The 18,862-nt window shown below is 47.5% G+C and overlaps 2 protein-coding genes across 19 annotated transcripts in view; both read left to right on the forward strand.

Annotated features, from left to right (window-relative positions):
• The window catches only part of TMEM225B (transmembrane protein 225B), a 52,889-nt gene extending 43,702 nt beyond the window's left edge, over positions 1–9,187 (forward strand). For all 7 annotated transcript variants that reach the window (XM_034964529.3, XM_063605995.1, XM_055115176.2 and 4 more), the window contains 4 exons: positions 343–553; positions 2,693–2,839; positions 3,619–3,756; positions 6,316–9,187. In XM_034964529.3, the coding sequence (XP_034820420.1) occupies positions 346–553; positions 2,693–2,839; positions 3,619–3,756; positions 6,316–6,488 (666 nt within the window). In that variant the 5' untranslated portion in view covers positions 343–345 and the 3' untranslated portion in view covers positions 6,489–9,187. The remainder of the gene's footprint in view (positions 1–342; positions 554–2,692; positions 2,840–3,618; positions 3,757–6,315) is intronic.
• A 1,381-nt stretch (positions 9,188–10,568) lies between these two features.
• The window catches only part of ZSCAN25 (zinc finger and SCAN domain containing 25), a 119,221-nt gene continuing 110,927 nt past the window's right edge, over positions 10,569–18,862 (forward strand). For 5 of the 12 annotated variants that reach the window (XR_008626010.2, XM_055115179.3, XM_034964536.3 and 2 more), the window contains exons 1-6: positions 10,569–12,930; positions 14,444–14,570; positions 14,967–15,051; positions 15,480–15,912; positions 17,298–17,499; positions 18,470–18,561. Coding sequence is in view for 11 of the 12 variants with exons in the window: in XM_055115179.3 (XP_054971154.1) it covers positions 15,526–15,912; positions 17,298–17,499; positions 18,470–18,561 (681 nt within the window). In the remaining variant the exon portion in view is untranslated. Of the gene's footprint in view, positions 12,931–14,443; positions 14,571–14,966; positions 15,052–15,479; positions 15,917–17,297; positions 17,500–18,469; positions 18,562–18,862 lie in introns of all 12 variants that reach the window. The other 7 variants (XM_057302720.2, XM_014345738.5, XM_057302721.2 and 4 more) reach the window with 5 other exon arrangements.

The raw sequence follows: 18,862 nt of genomic DNA on the forward strand, positions 1-18,862 counted from the left end.
CCGCACCCAGCTGAAAGTTGAGAACTTTAAAGCTGAGGAGGCCTTGTGAATGGCCCAGTTCAACCTCCTCAGTTTACCAGAGGAAGAGGGCTCAGAGAGGGAACCTGACATGCCCAAGATCACCCAGTGATTTAGCGACAGAAAGCATTTTATGCATTTTTTTTTGGTCTGCTGCAGAGGTGTATAGGCTGTAAAGTTAAGCAAAGAAATCATCATTTACTGAGTTTCACATATGCACCACACACAGCACTGACATTTCCCCAGCCACTGTCTCCTTCCCTCTGTGCTGCAGGAGAATTTGGGTCGGTGTCCCACCTCCACGATCACTTTTCTCTTACACAGGTGATGCTGACGTTAGAGGACAAGGACATGAAGGGATTCTCCTGGGCCATAGTCCCAGCCTTAACCTCCCTAGGCTACCTGCTTATACTGGTGGTCTCCATCTTTCCCTTCTGGGTGCGACTGACGAACGAGGAGTCCCACGAAGTCTTTTTCAGTGGCCTATTTGAGAACTGCTTCAATGCCAAATGCTGGAAGCCTCGACCCTTATCCAGTAAGGAGGGATGGAGGCGGGGTGGAGAGAGAGGGAGATGGGGCCAGTGTTGGGACAGAGGTGGGGGGTGAAAGAACAGGGTGGGAGCAGAGAGGACAAAATCTAATTAGCTCAGGGCTGGACACGGTGGCTTGCACTTGTAATCCCAGCACTTTGGGAGGCCGAAGCGAGAGGATTGCTTGAGGCCAGGAGTTCAAGACCAGCCTGGGCAACATAGCCAAACCCTGTTGCTACAAAAATGAGAAAATTAGCTGAGCATGGTGGCATGTGCCTGTAGTCCCAGCTACTCAAAAGGCTGAGGTTGGAGGGCTCCTGCTTGAGCTCAGGAGTTCGAGGCTGCAGTGAGCTGTGATCATGCCACTGCATTCCAGCCTGGGAGTGAGAGTGAGGCCCTGTCTCAAAACAACAACAACAACAACAACAACAAAACACAAAAAATTAACCAGGCTTGGTTAACCCAAGGGTAGACTCTGGGATATCTGGGACTTCAACAGCAACTTTGACTCCTTATCCCACTGCCAGCTGCCCACCTCTGCCAGCTCAGGAGGGTATGCAAACTCATTTTCACATGGGTCTGCATCATGCCAGCAGTCAGAGAACAAATCACCCTGTTATCAGACTCTGGCTCTGCTAATTTTGGTCTATTTCACTACTTCTGTTGTTGTTGTTGCTTTTAGAGATGGGGTCTCACTCTGTTGCCCAGGCTGAAGTGCAGTGGCGTGATCATGGCTCACTGCAGCCTCCAACTCCTGAGTTCAAGCGATCCTCCCGCCTCAGCCTTCTGAGTAGTTGGGACTACCTGTGCTCACCATAGCTCCCAGCTAATTTTTTAATTTTATGTTTTGTAAAAAACAGGATCTCGCTTTGTCACCCAGGCTGGTGTGATCACAGCTCACTGCAGCCTCCAACTCTTGAGTTCAAGCGATCTTCCCACCTTAGCCTCCTGAGTAGTTGGGACTACAGGTGCGCACCACAGCTCCCAGCTAATTTTTTAATTTTAGGTTTTGTAAAAACAGGATCTCGCTCTGTTGCCCAGGCTGGTGTGATCATAGCTCACTGCAGCCTCCATCTCCTCAGCTCAAGTGATCCTCCTGCCTCAGCCTCCCAAGTAGCGGGGACTACAGGTGTGCCCCACCGTGCCCAACTTTTTAAAATTTCTTGTAGAGATGGGGTCTTACTATGTGGCCCAGGCTGGTCTCCAACTCCTGGCCTCAGGCAATCCTCCCACATCAGCCTCCCAAAGTGTTGAGATTACAGGCGTGAACCATCGCACCCAGTCTCACTCCTATTAACTAGGAAAATTAAATAAAGATGTGGGGATTCCCTCAGCGTTCAGAACATTTTGACCTCACAAAGTTCTGATTTTCCACAGGTGAATTACTTCAGGGTAACCAATACAGGTGTGATTCTTCACATTTGCATGTGCAACAAATTTTATCACAAGAGTTTGATTTTGTGTTGCTTTTTAAAACCACCATTTTCCCCTAGTGGATGATACATGGTTTGGTACAACCAAATTCCCATAATAACATTTGTTAAGGCCAGGCACGGTGGCTCACGCCTATCATCCCAGCGCGTTGAGAGGCCAAAATGGGAGGATCGCTGGAGCCCAGGAGGTTGAGGCTGCAGTGAGCTATGATGGTGCCACTGCACTCTAGCTTGGGCGACAGAGCAAGACCCTGCTTCTACAAAACATAAAAATAAAAAAATTAGCCAGGTGTGGTGGTACATGCCTGTCGTCCCAGCTACTCTGGAGGCTGAGGCAGGAGGATTGCTTGAGCCTGTGAAGTCGAAGTTACAGTGAGCTGAGATTGCACCACCACACTCCAGCTGGGGCGATAGAGGGAGACCCTGTTTCAAAAAAAGAAAAAATATATTTATTAAGAACTGGTGATTTCAGTGTCTGACATTGTCAATTTAATTTTTTTCCCTATATTTCTATGCCATTGGGAATCAAATTGTGGGGCCAAAGCATTCTTGGGGCCAAAGTGGCATGGTCACAACCTTGGTCCCAAGGCCATGCTTTGGGATCTAAGGGTGGTGGAGGCTCCGGGGGCCAGCCCTGCCCAGGCTCTGAGGGACTCTGACCTTTCCGGGTCAGGGTTCCCAGCTTCAGCCCCACTTCTCCCTCCCCTGCAGTTTACATCATCCTCGGCCGGGTTTTCCTGCTCTCTGCAGTTTTCTTGGCTTTCGTCACCACCTTCATCATGATGCCCTTTGCATCCGAGTTCTTCCCGAGGACCTGGAAGCAAAACTTTGTGTTAGCCTGCATCAGCTTCTTCACAGGTGTGGAACAGCTAGGTGATCCCTGACCTTCGCTAGGGCCTGGGGAGGAGTCCAGAGAAAGAGGGGTGCTCAGTCTCTGTGATGTCAAAAGAGGCATAATTTTTCTTTTTAGGGACAGGGTCTCACTCTGTTACCCAGGCTGGAGTGCAGTGGTGCTATCATAGCTCACTGCAGCCTTAACCTCCTGGGCTAAAGTGATCCTCCCACCTCAGCCTCCCAAGTAGATGGGACTCTAGGCATGCACCACCATTCCTGGCTAATTTAAACATTTTTTTTTTTTGGTAGAGATGGGGATCTCGCTATGTTGCCCAGGCTGGCCTTGAACTCCTGGTGTCAAGCGGTCCTCCTGCCTCAGCCTCCCAATTGCTGAGATTACAGGCATGAACCACTGCACCTGGCCCCTTTTGACATTTATAAAGGGTGACCCAGGCTCCACCCTGAGAGGCTCCTAGGCAAATGGTGGAGGTAGAGCAGTAGGAAAATGGGATTGCATTTAATCCAAAGTGTTGCACCCTCTGCTAAGGTGCAGAGGTGAGCTAAGGGCAGATGCAGAGGGTGCTAGGAAAGGGAGTTCTGATGATGGTTCCCTGGAAGGTAAAGCACATGGGCTTTGAAGATGAGTCAGAAAGGAGGGAGGGACAGGCATCTGGGTAGGAGTTTTGTTTCAGAGAGGGGGCAAGGATGAAGGAGCCTCCAGGCAGGAGCCACAGGGGGTGAAGTTTGGAGGGAAGGCGGGTAGCATGGGAGGAGACCGAGGGTGTCTCCCTGTGACCCTCCAGGGGCCTGTGCCTTCCTGGCTTTGGTGCTGCATGCCCTGGAGATCAAGGCTCTGAGGATGACGCTCGGCCCCCTGCAGTTCTCCGTGCTGTGGCCTTACTACGTGCTGGGCTTCGGCGTCTTTCTGTTCATAGTGGCTGGTGAGTGTCCAGGGAACAGTGCCCTGCTTCTTGTCCTCGGTCTGGATTTAGGAACCTGTCTTGTGGAGGCCCTCCCTTTGGATTCTCTAGAATTGCACTGTTCCAAACTGCAGCTGCCAGTTAGACGTGGCTATTTAACTTTCGTTAATTAAAATAGTTATTGGCCAGATGTGGTGGTTCACACCTGTAATTCCAGTGCTTCAGGAGGCCGAGATGGGTGGAACACTTGAGGCCAGGAGTTTGAGACCAGCCTGGCCAACATGGTGAAACCCCATCTCTACTAAAAATACAAAAATTAGCTGGGCGTGATGGCACATGTCTGCAATCCCAGCTACTCGGGAGGTTGAGGCAGGAGAATTGCTTGAACCCAGGAGGCAGAGGTTGCAGTGAGCCGAGATCACATCACTGCACTCCAGCCTGGGTGACAGAGCAAAACTCCATCTCTAAAATAAAATAAAAAGTTATGAATTCAGTTCCTCAGCCATACTAGCCACATCACCGATGTTCAATAACCACATATGTCCAGTGGCTATTGGACACTGTCATATTGGACAGTGCAGACAGAGAAATTTCCTTCTCTGCAGAACGTTCTACCGGACAGCACTGCTCTGGAGCTTCAACTCCATCCTTGGCCTTCCTGTTCTTATCCTTCTTGACTTAGAACTAAACTCTTTCAAATTTTTATAGTCTCCCTTCCACCATCCTGGTTCCTTAGGCTATCTATTTCTGTCTCTACCTTTTTTTTTTTTTTTAAGAGATAGGGTCTTGCTTTGTTGCCCAGGTTGGAGTGCAGTGGTACAACTGCAGCCTCCAACTCTGGGGCTCAAGCGATCCTCCTGCCTCAGCCTCTTGAATCACTGGAACTACAGGCATGTGCCACCATGGCCAGCTAGTTAAAAATATATATATATATACACACACACACACACACACACACATTTATATATGCACATATATATGTATGTGTGTATATATATGTATATAGACATACATATATGTGTGTGCGTGCACGTATATATATATACACACACACATATATATGTATATATGGCCAGGTGCACTGGCTCACACCTGTCATCTCAGCACTTCGGGAGGCCGAGGCGGGTGGACCACCTGAGGTTAGGAGTTCAAGACCAGCCTGGCCAACATGGTGAAAACCCATCTCTACTAAAAATACAAAAATTAGCTGGGTATGGTGGTGCGTGCCTGTAATCCCAGCTACTCAGTAGGCTGAAGCAGGATAATCACTTGAACCCAGGAGGTGGAGGTTGTGGTGAGCTGAGATCTCACCACTGCACTCCAGCCTGGGCAACAGCGGGACTCCATCTCAAAAAAACAAACAAACAAAAAACCATATATTTAAGCTTTTATTTCTTAATTTCCCCTTCACCAAATAGAGTTACAATATTTTATATTTTAACCTTTTAATTCCATTTTTCCATGATTTCCATGAATTCTTTGAAGTTCTCTCACATTTTATTTAAAATTTTTGTGGCTTTTAGTGGTAGAGTAGTCTGCTATAATGCTGAAAATAGAAGATGTCTTTTATCTTAGTCTTCATCTTAACACAGCATTGATCATTTACTCAAGATATCTCCATTTGTTGTCTCTTTTTGTTCCCGAGATGGAGTCTTGCTCTGTCACCCAGGCTGGAGTGCAGTGGCATGATCTCGGCTCACTGCAACCTCCGTCTCCCGGGTTCAAGCAATTCTGCCTCAGCCTCCCAAGTAGCTGGGACTACAGGCACGCACCACCATGCCTGGCTAATTTTTATATTTTTAGTAGAGACGGGGTTTCACCATGTTGGCCAGGCTGGTCTCGAACTCCTGACCTTGTGATCCACCCACCTCGGCCTCCCAAAGTGCTGGGATTACAGGTGTGAGCCACCGCGCCCGGCCATTTGTTCTTTTTTTTTTAAAGGGACAAGGTCTTGCTCTGTGGCCCAGGCTGGAGGGCAGTGGTGTGATCATAGCTCACTGCACCCTTGACCTCCTGGGCTCAAGTGATCTTCCTGCCTCACCCTCCCAAGTCAGTGGGGCTTCAGGCTCATGCCATCATGCCTGGCTAATTTTAATTTTTTTTTGGTAAACACGAGGTCTTGCTATGTCGCCCATGATGAGTCTCGAACTCCTGGGCTCAAAAGACCCTCCTGTCTCGGCTTCCCAAAGCACTGGAATTACAGGCGTGAACTACCACGTCCATCCCTCGTTTGTTCTTATTCGTGTCAGTTTTCTATCTTTTACTTCACTGAAGGTCTTGGGTTGGGCCTGGGTTTTGTGTTGGAACTTCCTTTCTCTAAACCTTAGTTTTTTTTTTCACCCATTAATGGGCTACATGATTGCTGAGATGTCTTCTAGGTGCTGACCATGGGTCTGTGATTTTATACATGTATTTGTACTTCTTGTCCTTTGACGCATCCTGTCTGTAATCTCTCTCTGTAATACTCTAGATTGGGGGGCAGAATGAGGGAGGGCAGCTCTGGAGCTAGAGGGACCTGACCTCTAGGGCGTGGAGCTCTGGACTTTCTCTGACCTGACCCAAACGTTGGCTGTTCCCTAGGTACCATCTGCCTCATTCAAGAAATGGTTTGCCCTTGCTGGCACTTGTTGTCCACTTCCCAGAGTATGGAGGAGGACCACGGGAGCCTGTACCTGGACAATCTGGAGAGTTTGGGAGGAGAACCGAGCTCAGTACAAAAGGAGACACAGGTGACAGCAGAAACAGTCATCTAGCCCAGGACATGGCTTCTTTACCCTTCTTCAAGCCATGTGAGTGTACACATGTAGCTGTTTGTAGTCCTCCCCACCCTCTCTGCCAGTATCTGTGCCTTTGAGGAGCTTCTTGCGTGTCAGATCAACTCTCCACCTCCCCATACTCACAGTGATTCTATCTTGCTTGTATGTGAAATTTGCTAAAAGTCCTTTCAACTCTTCTGAGCTTCCTAAGTGACGTTTTTGCAGGTATTTTCAATAAAAAGAAAGGCTACTTTGTTCATCCATATCTCAAAAACCAAGTCCACAGGGCAGGAGGGGAGGGAGGAATATTACAAGATAACCAAGTGAAATGGGATTTTGTGAAACAGAAACCGTACAGAATACAGAATATACTCGGGGGAATGACAACTATTTGGGCTGGTGGCACAGGGGTAAAAGAATTTACCAAGACAGTTGTAGATAAAGAAAGGCAGATTTATTAAAGGAAGTATAAAAGTACATTGCCGGGCTGGGCGTGGTGGCTCATGCCTATAATCCCAGCACTTTGGGAGGCCGAGGCGGGTGGATCACCTGAGGTCAGGAGTTCAAGACCAGCTTTATCAACATGGAGAAACCCCGTCTCTACTAAAAATACAAAATTAGCCGGGTGTAGTGGTGCATGCCTGCAATCCCAGCTACTCGGGAGGCTGAGGCAGGAGAATCGCTTGAACCCAGGAGGTGGAGGTTGCGGTGAGCCGAGATCGCGCCATTGCACTCCAGCCTGGGAAACAAGAGCGAAACTCCGTCTCAAAAAAAAAAAAGTACATTGCCAGGGAGCAACAGGCAGGACCAGCAGAAGAGGAGCTGACTGAAAGGAAACAAAGACTTGTTGGAGATTTGATGGCATAGTGTTTATGCTGTATGCTGAAGAGGGCTTTGTGCAGTACTGATAATGCCAGTGTTGCAGTGAGCTAACTTGCAGGTGTCTGGTGATAGCTTGGGCGCAGGAAGATTGTGAGTTATTTGCACAGGAGGGCTACGTGTCCTGGACCATGAAGAAAGGCCGACTTGTAGCTTATCTGCTTCTTCTTTTTGCTTTCCCCTCCTCACACCAACCTGACTCCTTTTCCATAATTAGGACTGCACATTAGCCAATCAACATATCTGGCATTCCATCATTTCCCTATAGCCAGAGGCCTCCCGAGTGCTCCTCCAGTGTGCTCCATTCACAGCCCTATGGTGCTTGCATCACAGGGAGCACTCAGCCTCCTAACAAGAATGGGTGTAGCTGGGAAGAACACATGTGTGGGGCAGTGGGGCAGCTAGAACAGTGATCCAAGCCCTCCACTGGCTTCATCTCTATATTAGTCTGTTTTCACGCTGCTGCTGAAGACCTATCTGAGACCGGGTAGTTTATAAAGAAAAAGAGGTTTAATGGATTCACAGTACCATGTGGCTCAGGGTGGGGGAGGGTGCTCACAATCATGGTGGAAGGCAAAAGTCATGTCTTACATGGTGGCAGGCAAGAGATAATGAGAACCAAGCAAAAAGGGAAACCTCATATAAAACCATCAGATCTCATGAGACTTATTCACTACCACGAGAACAATATGGGGGAAACCGCCCCCATGATCCAATTATCTTCCACTGGGCCCCTCCCACAACACGTGGGAACTATGAGAGCTACAAATTCAAGATGAGATCTGGGTGGGGACAAAGCCAAACCATATGAATCTCCATCCTTCATCTCAAAGATACCACCTACCAATGGCTTCCCACTTCTCTCTCCAAAGAACAAATGTGCAGAAAAAGCTCTTAGCACTTAAGCAGTGCAACTTCTAAAGCAAGTGCAGGGAGCTGTGGATGTCTTTTGGGAGAGGAGATACAATGGACATGGCTAGAGTCACGTGGACTCCATGGTGATTAAACAGCATTCATTGAAGGTGAACTCATGTGGTACACCTTGGGGTACAAAGAGATTTCAGAATTTGTCCCTGTTCCTAGAAGCAAACACCCAAGCAGAGGAACTAAGACATACACACTTGAACAACCAATTTTTTTGGAATTTCTTTTTTTTTTTTTGGAGACAGAGTCTCACTCTGTCACCAGGCTGGAGTGCAGTGGCACGATCTAGGCTCACTGCAACCTCTGGCTCCCTGGTTCAAGCGATTCTCCTGCTTCAGCTTCCTGAGTAGCTGGGACTACAGGCGTGTGCCACCATGCCCAGCTAATTTTTGTATTTTTAGTAGAGACAGGGTTTCACTATGTTGGCCAGGATGATCTTGATCTCTTGACCTCGTGATCCGCCCACCTCGGCCTCCCAAAGTGCTGAGATTACAGGCGTGAGCCACCGCACCCAGCCTGGAATTTCTTATTACATTTCTCCCCAAAAGGTATCTTGGGAGTTTCTTATAGGGATATGATTACAGCCTAGTTCCAAATTGTCTCACTTTTCCATCTTAAAAAAGAAACCATAGGAACTGTAATTGTCAGTGAAACTAGGAATAGAGAATATCTACAAACTCCAACTTATGTATCTGTGGCCCAAACCACCGCAATCCAGCATAACCAGTTTGGGAAGCCACAGATGGGAGACTGGCTTGGTGGGCACAGTAGGGCAGATTAGAGAACATATAGGGGTTCCAGGGGTAGCAAATTTCAAATCATTAGCAAATATCAACCCTCAGATGCCTGAGAAGGACCCACCCTAAGAGGGAATGGCTATGAATGCAATACAGAACAAACATGGTGGGATGTGTGTTGGGGAGGGGTGGAAGACATGGAAAGGGCATTGGGGCCTGTAGAGGGAAAGATTTAAGAATCAGCCTGACTTAGTTATTTCAGCTTAGAATTAGAATAGGCCAGTAGTCCATGACTCACCTCCCCCATCTTCTCACCCAAATTCCTATAAATAACCAGAAAAGAATGGAAATTCGGCCAGGCGTGGTGGCTCACACCTGTAATCCCAGCACTTTGGGAGGCTGAGGTGGGCAGATCCCGAGGTCAAGAGATCGAGACCATCCTGGCCAACATGGTGAAATGCCATCTCTACTAAAAATACAAAAATTAGCTGGGCATGGTGGCGCACACCTGTAGTCCCAGCTACTTGGGAGGCTGAGGCAGGAGAATCGCTTGAACCCAGGAGGCAGAGGTGGCAGTGAGCAGAGATAGCACCACTGCACTCTAGCCTGGTGACAGAGCGAGACTCTGTCTCAAACAAACACACAAAGAATGGAAATTCATGCCACCAGTGAAAGCTAGGATTGATGATGGATTTATTGCCAGAACTTGGGAAGAATTTTTACTACAGCCCTACAAAAGTGGTCAAATAAAAAAAATTAAATGAAAATCAAATCCACAAAGATTAGAAACCAGTCTTAGCCAATTTTGGTGAGTTGAGCACTCTCATATACATTTGATGGGAATGTAAATTGGCATGAACTTTCTGGAAAGCATTTTATAATAGCATATGCATTAATAGGTTTAAAAATATTCATACCTGGTGGCCCAGGAGTTGAATTTTAGGAATTTATTCTAAGGAAATAACCAGGGGTGAGGTCAAGTATTTATACAAAGGAATGCTTGTTCCAGGTTATTTATAATAGCAAAAATAAAAGAGTATATTCTAGATTATTTCCCCCATGTTGAAATAATTTTTAAAAGTATAGTGTATTCAGAGGACAGAATATTATACAGGCAGTAAAAATGTAATTTTAAGTGTCCTATTTGGAAGAAATAAAAACATATAAATAAAGAAGCCTGGAGACATCCTACATCTGATAACATGGCAGACTAAATAGTTGGGCTGATTCGTCTGCCAAAAACAACAGAAATGATAAAATAAATAATAAAATCTAAAGATATCAGGTAACAAAATAGTAATGAATTATAAGATAACATCAAAGTAAAGAATAATACCTAGAGAAATCATCTTGCAGAGATTTGATTTTTTAAAACTATGCCTAAAGTTTACTCAAGGAAGAGCATCTGATAAGAGAGCTTTCCCCCCATAAACCAAGGACTGCAAAAGTGTGGATTATCAGAAGAGATCCGGTACATTCAGGGTGGTATGGCCGTAGACAAGGGCTGGGTTATCAATGTAAGGGTGAGAGATAAGTCACCTATCCCGTACCCCTACCACCAGGAGCCAGCAAGGCAATTTGTCTTAGTGCCACGCTGGACAACCACAAAACCACAAAGATTTGTGGTTGAGAAGTTGCAACCACAAATCACCCCTCAATATTTGCAGCCCAAATTCATATTACTATTATAGCATGGTTCAAAAATCCTCAAATTATAAATTTGGTTTACAATGACCTTGGACTGGTGATGCTGACAAGAAAAAAATTTACATGGAAGAAAAACAATATCAACCCTCTCTAGATAAATTCACTTTATCCTGGAACTCAAAGAAATTTCACAAAAATGTTTCCAAGGAAAATGAGCAGCCTGTCACACAAGGAAAGAAGGTACCGTGGTATGTTCGAGGAAGATATATGTTTGAGGAATGCCCCCAATTAATGTCCTGGGGACATTATTTAATGCTCTAGGGACATTATATAATGTCCCCAGAACTCAGAAATCAATAAGAAAGAGATAAACAGCTTAATAGAAACACAAAGAAAAGTCAGTTCATAGAAAAGGGAAGGCAAGAAGTTAATGAAAGTAGGAATAATGACTGACCTCACTTATAATGAAGAACATGCAAATTAAAAAATGAGGTAACATTTACTTCACCTGTCAATTGGCAAAAATTAAAGCTGGATAATGGCAGAGATGATGAGATATGGGAAATGGATGCTGTTAGGTACTGCTGGTGGAAGTGGCACCATCAAAAACAGTGGAAATAGCAGATCACAGAAAGATATCTGAGGGGACTTCAGATCTCAGAATTATCAGGCTCAACTATATTTACTATGTATAAAAAGCTTAAACATATCGGTAAATTCTTTTAAAAGATCAATCTAGAATATTTGGAAAAAATCAAATAGAAATTCTAGAAATGGAAAAAATATATTAATTAAAACAAAAATATGGGTGGCCAAGCGGGGAGGATTGCTCGAGCCCAGGAGTTTAAGACTAGCCTGGGCAACATAGTGAGACCCTGTCCTTACAAAACATTTTTTAAAGATTAGCTGGGTGTGGTGGCTCATGCCTGTAGTCCCAGCTATTTGGGAAGCTGAGGTGGATTGCTTGAACCCAGGAGTTGGAAGCTGTAGTGAGCTATGATAGCACCGCTGTACTCCAGCCTAGGTGACACAGCAAGACCTCGTCTCTTAAAAAACAAAACAAAACAAAACAAAAAAACAACAACTGTGGATTTTGTAGCACATTAGAAACAGCTGAAAAGTGGATTATTAATAAAAAGGTGAAGACATAAACCCAAGCCAAATATGGGCAGACAAGAAAAATATGAAAGTGGGACAGAGACATGGAGGATAAAGTGAGATGGTCTAACACCTATGTTATATTCTAGGAGTTCATTTACTCTATAAGTGTATATTTTTAGCAAATATTGTACCAGACACTTTGCAAAGTGCTGGAGAAGAGTAAGACAAGAGGGTTTCCTGTTTCCTGAGTGGATTCTGGAGTAACACTGGGCCACCCAGTTGAGACAGACTGCCTTCAGGCTGGACGCGGTGGCTTGCGCCTGCAATCCCAGCACTTTGGGAGGCCAAGGGGGGAAGATCGCTTGAGTCCAGAAGTTGGAGACCAGATTGGGCAACATAGAGAGACCCCCCTCTCTGCAAAAAATTGAAAAAAAGTCCCAGCTACCCAGGAGACTGAGGTGGGAGGATTGCTTGAACTCAGGGCTTCGAGGTTGCAGTGAGCTATGATCTCACCACTGCGCTCCATCCTGGGAGACAGAACGAGACTTCTCTCTCTCTTTCTCAAAAAACAAAAACAAACAAACAAAACCCCCCCACAAAAAACAGCTCCGATGCTGGCTCCTCCAGGAAGCCTTCCCTGACTACACATACACACACGCACGCACACTACCCGGGGTCAGGAGCCTCTTAAGTGAGCCGGTTAGATCCAGTGCGCCCCCTATCTCCTCTGCCCCTACGCCTCGCGCAAGGCCCTCGCGGCCGGAATAGTCGCGCATTGACCGACTGGACTCTAAAGCCCCTTGGGGCAGGTGCTGTGTCCAGTAGTGTATCTGGCGATGCACCGAGTCCTTTCCACGGAGGGCAAGCAGGTGAAATGGCACGGAAGTGGAAGGGGCCTAGCCACAGAGCGCCTCGAGCTGGGCAGTCAATCCTGGGGAAGCCCTGGTCGTCTTCGCCTCGCCGGGTTCGGAACAGCAGGCTGGGATCAGCAACCATCGAGACGCATCCGCCGAGACCTCCGAGCATCCTAGAGAGGACACGGAAGCGAGTCTTTCCTTACGCACCTGTCTGACAGCGTCCGCAGCTCACTTCCGGACCGCGGAGAGCACTGGCGACCCTAGCGGGTGAGAGGCCCTTCAGGGCAGCGGCGGGTGAGAGTCTCTTCAGGGCCGCAGCGGGTGGCGGGCGAAGTGGTAAACGGGCGCGGGGACGGGTTTTGGTGCCGCTACGGGGCTCGGCGGCAGCGGGGTTGCAGTAGAGCCCGTCTCCCTCCGCTCAGCCCCGGGTGAGGGCGGCAAGTCTCTCAGGAGCTGCCTTCAGCGGCCCCGAGGCCCTGCGGGTCTGGATGCTGAGGGGCCGCCGCGCTGTAGGCTCAGGTAGGAGCGAGGCTGATCCCGCTCTGCCAGGCTTGGCTTAGTGCAGGGCTGGCCACGAACCCGAAGAGATCTTGAACCAAAGCAGAACTCTGTGCAAAGTGAAAGTAATCACATAGGACACTCATTTAAAGAATAGTGATGAGCCAGCCTGGTCAACATAGCGAAACCCTGTCTCTACAAAAATTGAAAAGTAGCCGGGCGTGGTGGTACGCGCCTGAGGTCCCAGCTACTCGGGAGGCTGAGGCAGGAGGATCGCCTGAGCCCAGGAGTTCAAGGTTGCACTGACTTACATTCATGCCACTGCACTCCAGCCTGGGCAACATGGGGAGACCCTGTCTCTACAAAAATAAATAATTAGCTGGTCATGGTGGCACTCGCCAGTAGTCCCAGCTACTCGGGAGGCTGAGGTGGGAGGATCGCTTGATCGTAGGAGGCAAAGGCTGCAGTGATCGCACCACTGGTCTCCAGCTGGGGTGATAAAACCCTGAGATCCTGTCTCAGAAACAAAACAAAAGAGTCACAATGGGTGGGGGGAGATAAAGAATAGCAATGGGGCAATTTCTATTTGTCAAATGGCAGAGATAAAAGATGAATGAGGATCTTTCTTGCCTCCAGGGAATCTGTTAGAGGGAGACACATGGGTAAACATTTGCACTGTAGTGCATTAAATGCACTAGTGGAGTGAACCAATGCAATAGCTAGAAAAGAATGAAAGAGAAATCTCAATGTTGCAGAGTCAATGAATAGACTGAAAATATAAACTTGGTTTAAGTGGGGGTAGATAAATACAGAAACTCACAATAGAATATTTAGCAGAAGCTTTGGGGTGTGCCTCCTGCCAGCTGCCCATTCTCTGCTCCAGTCAGGTGATCTTTCCGTTTTCTGACAAGCATGATCTCCTTCCCCTGGTGCTTTGGACTTCCAAGTCTGTCTTCCCAGTCTAGGTCTTCCGCATAATCCACTTGGAGGTAAATAGGACTCATTCTCCAGTCTACTTCAAGCCTCTTCTTTTCCTTGAGTACTTGGACTTAGATTAGTTTTCTCTCTTTTTGACTTCACATTTTTTTTTTTTCAATCTGTACCATGTATTTTGGGAGGCAGTTATCATCCAGTCTCTTTTTTTTTCCTTCTGAGAAGTAGGAGGAGTAGCACTCATCCTACAGAAGTGTTTTAAGTATTAAATGAAATATGTGTTCACATGCTTTCTAAAGAGTAAAGCCTGTACAAGTTAGAAATCTTTAGGTCATTTGTCATAATGGTATATATGTTGCTCCATTGTCTTTTTCAGGTTGAGCGCACCATCACGTCTAAGCCATCAGCAAGTTTGTTGGTTTTAATCTCCAAAATACGTCTTGATTTTGTCTGACTCTTTGCCACCACCCTGATCTAAGCCCTTATCATCTGCTTGAATCACTGTAAGTGCCATTTCTCTCTTGCCACCTCTAGCCTATTCCCTGTCAACACACAGGCAGAATGACTTTTATAAAACATGTAGTTCCTCGCTAAAGTAAGAAATAAGAATAAAGTTCATAATTCTTTCTGTGGCGCAGGCTCTGGGTGATCTGGTTTCTGTCTGCCTCTGCCACCTCTTCTGGTGCAGCTCTGCTCGTCACTGCTGAAGCCACACTGGGATATGGCTTGTTCTTGGACACCCAGAGTAATTTCTTAGCCTCAGGGCTTTTGCCTGGAATGCTCTTAGAATGACTGACTCATTCTCATCCTTGAGTCAGCCTGGTATCATGTCTTTAGAAAAGCCTTCTTCAAGTCAGTTGCCCCCTGTTAACAGAGCACCCTACTTATTTTCTTTCTAGAACTTGTCTCCACTTGCAGTTTTTAAAAGAGTTGCTTCCATTTGACTTTTTCTGTCTGCTGTACCAGCATATGAGTTTCAGGAGGGTAAGCTCCCAGTGTGTCTTGTTCTCTATTTTGTTTGTTGTTTCTGCCTGCCTCTTGTGTGTGTATATGTGTGTGTTTGTGTTTTGCATGTATGTTTCCTTTAGTATTGGAAGAGTAGGCCCTGGTGACTCACCCAGTTATAACCCATTATATATTATTCTCTGATTGTAGTGTTATTCTTCAGTGAGATCCTAAGTTATTTGTGGGTATAAAAGCAAAATCTTAGACATTTTCTGTTTAGTCTCTGTACCTAATAGTTGCTTAGCAAATGATTACTATGTTGAATTGACCTGACTTTTGGGATCTGTGTTCAGTCTTTTGAAAATGCCTTGTAAAAGGTAATTACTGTGTTCTCCAGTGGAATATTCCTTGATGTAGAGACAGAACTGGGATGGGCTGACCTTTCACGTGTCTCTTGTTCTCAAAAGGGTCATTGATGCAGTCATTCTCAGTCTTCTCGGAGGGAGTGTGAAGATGCTTAAAGAGCATCCAGAGATGGCGGAAGCTCCTCAGCAGCAGTTGGGTATTCCTGTGGTGAAACTGGAGAAAGAGTTGCCATGGGGCAGAGGAAGGGAGGACCCTAGTCCAGAGACTTTTCGGCTGAGGTTTCGGCAGTTCCGCTACCAGGAGGCAGCTGGACCCCAGGAAGCTCTTAGGGAGCTCCAGGAACTCTGTCGTCGGTGGCTGAGGCCCGAGTTGCACACCAAGGAGCAGATCCTGGAGCTGCTGGTGCTGGAGCAGTTCCTCACTATCCTGCCCTGCGAGTTCTACGCCTGGATCCGGGAGCATGGCCCAGAGAGTGGCAAGGCCCTGGCCGCCATGGTGGAGGACCTGACAGAGAGAGCGCTGGAGGCCAAGGCGGTGGGTGAGGAGGGGATCCAGGTCTGGCGCCCTTGGTGTGGGCAGGGAATGTTAAAGAATCCAAAGATTTGAGGAAGCAGTAGGAGTGGACGAGGTGTGGAACCGCCCTCCTCTGCCCTCAGACTCCTTGAGGTTCTTTTTGGAGAGCAGTGGCGTTTTCAGCAAGAAAGGCCATTCCCAGGGGAGATGCTGCCATGCAGAAGGGCCTGAAGCCTCTGTTTGGTCATGAGGGCAGAGGCCTGGCCATATTTCCCTTGTGGGCATCAGGCAAAAAGAAGGCAGTTGTGATTGTTTTTGGGGTCCCTCATAGACCTGACCCTGCTTTGGACAGAGATGCCTCTGGGAAGGCAGAGAATCCCACCTGGGGAATATTTTTCCGGAAAAGGGTTGTCCATGGCAGTACTGTTTTCTCTGTGGCTCATAGGGCTCCTGTAACAATTCTTTGGTGCTGCTCTAATGACACCAAGTGATTTGGCACCGCACGTGCTTCCTTGAGGTTCCAGCCATATTTCGGTCACTTTGTGGTACAGCCCCCTGATGGATGACTGGGAAAGGAGAGCAGGACTGATGACACCGTCTTGCTCACAAGCCCCCGTCCTTCTGTAGTTCAGCCTCCCGTGCACACTCTTGTCACCCTGACTTCCTGTCTTCAGAATCCTAAGAGAATTTTTTCCTACTCAACTCAGGAGCTTAAAAGTGGACCAGAAATGCCTTGTTTTTGTGAGTACTTCTCAGTGAGAGAGTCCTCCTGATTTTTCTTGCTCTTTTTAATTTATTATTTTTGAGACAGGGTCAGCCAACAGCCTAGGCTGGAGTGCAGTGGCACAATCCTAGCTTACTGCAGCCTTGAGCTCCTCGCTCAGTTGATCCTCCCACCTCAGCCTCCTGAGTAGCTGAGACCACAGGCATGTACCACCATGCCTGGCTAATTTTTTTATTTTTTGTAGAGATGGAGTCTCGTCATGTTGCCCAGGCTTCCTGGCTCTCTTTAAAGCAACTATTTCTCACTGGCCTGTTCACTGCAGGGTCTAGGCTTTGCATTTTTTATTTTCAGCTTTTTCAATTAGGAATTTTTTTTTCTAGTAGTGAGTATATTGTGTTAAAATCCTCAGCAGGATAATATTTGGGCTTGGTGATGGCAGGTAGAGGGGACCCTTGTCAAATGGCGTGGACAGATAAAAGTTGCTCAGGGCCTGATGCATGAGTTTAGCTTCCTTTTCACTTCCTCACTAATGTCCTGGGGAAGAGCTCAGCTGATTTTTCCTTCCTCTCCCCTGAAGCTGGAATGGTTCTTTTCTTGGTTCTCTTTTTAGATTTTAGTTCAACTCCCTTCATAACAGCCTTGCCCAGGCCTCATTCTAATCGGTGTTGGGAACTGTTCTTAGGTTCCATGCCACAGGCAGGGAGAGCAGGAGGAAACAGCACTTTGCAGAGGCGCTTGGGAGCCAGGCATCCAGCTGGGGCCAGTGGAGGTCAAGCCTGAGTGGGGGATGCCCCCTGGGGAAGGAGTTCAAGGTCCAGACCCAGGTACCGAGGAGCAGCTCAGTCAGGACCCTGGAGATGAGACACGGGCCTTCCAGGAGCAAGGTGAGTAAGACGCAGATAGTGGGGATGTCAGGTCATAGGAAACAGTGCTGTGCAGCCAACTCTTTTCAGAAACCCAGCAATGGAGCAACTAAGTTACCCACGAGGTGTAATTGTGAATTTTCTTGGCTACTTCCTCCACCTTAGGAAATAGATGAAGTGAAATTGTTTCTTCTCCCTTTACCCTCTGGTGTCTGGAGGGGATATCTGGGATCATGCTTTCTTATTATTTCTCTTTTCTTTCCCTCAGATCCCTTCTAGAAACTACCAAGAAATATTCAGCTGACTTGCAGGAATACTTTTTCAGTAGGCAGATAAACCATATCCCCCAAAGTAATATGTAGCTTTCTTTCTTTCTTTCTTTTTTGAGACGGGGTCTCACTCTGTCACCCAGGTTGGAGTGCAGTGGCGCGATCTCAGCTCACTGCAACCTTTGCCTCCTGGGTTGAAGCAATTCTCCTGCTTCAGCCTCCCAAGTAGCTGGGACTACAGGCATGTGCCACCATGCCCTGTTAATTTTTTTGTATTTTTAGTGGAGATGGGGTTTCACCATGTTAGCCAGGATGGTCTCGATCTCCTGACCTCGTGATCTGTCCACCTCAGCCTCCCAAAGTGCTGGGATTACAGGCATGAGCCACCGCGCCCAGCCCACGTAGCTTTATTTTGTTACTGAATCTCAAAGGAGGTTATTCCCAGAGTGTGACTGGGTAGCATGGGTAGCCCTGAACGGACAGGGCCGGGACAATCTTGCCAGCTGAGAACAGGAGACACCCAGGCCCCAGCTGAGAATAGGGCAAGGGACACCCAGGCCCCTGTGCGTGGGAAAGTGTGGTACCAGAGTGAAAAGGGATTCTGTCTGGAGTCTTCTGGTTCCTGAGGTTGTACGCATCTGGTAGGGGACACATTTGAACGAGCTAACAGCATAACATCACTGATCCTTCTGATCTTTCTCATGCTTTTTGTCCCTGCTCAGCACTACCTGTTCTGCAGGCGGGTCCTGGCCTCCCCGCAGTGAATCCCAGAGACCAAGAGATGGCAGCTGGGTTCTTTACTGCTGGATCGCAGGTGAGCTCTGACTCCCTTTGCAGAAATCATGACCGTTGCTTTGATTGAGGTTCACCTTCCCCAAGGTTTCTCTGCACAACAGTGTGCCCTTCCTGTCCCAAGTTGAGTCATTCTCCCTTCCTAGTCCCGGTGGACCTGATGGTGTGGTTTCCTCCACTGAACCATCAGCCGCAGTTGTTAATTTACGTCGAACCTTGTCTGTCGCCCAGGCTGGAGTGCAGTGGCGCGGTCTTGGCTCACTGCAGGCTCTGCCTCCTGGGTTCACATCATTCTCCTGCCTCAGCCTCCCAAGCAGCTGGGA

Source organism: Pan paniscus, chromosome 6 (genome assembly GCF_029289425.2).
Source record: "Pan paniscus chromosome 6, NHGRI_mPanPan1-v2.0_pri, whole genome shotgun sequence".
NCBI classification, from domain to species: domain Eukaryota; kingdom Metazoa; phylum Chordata; class Mammalia; order Primates; family Hominidae; genus Pan; species Pan paniscus.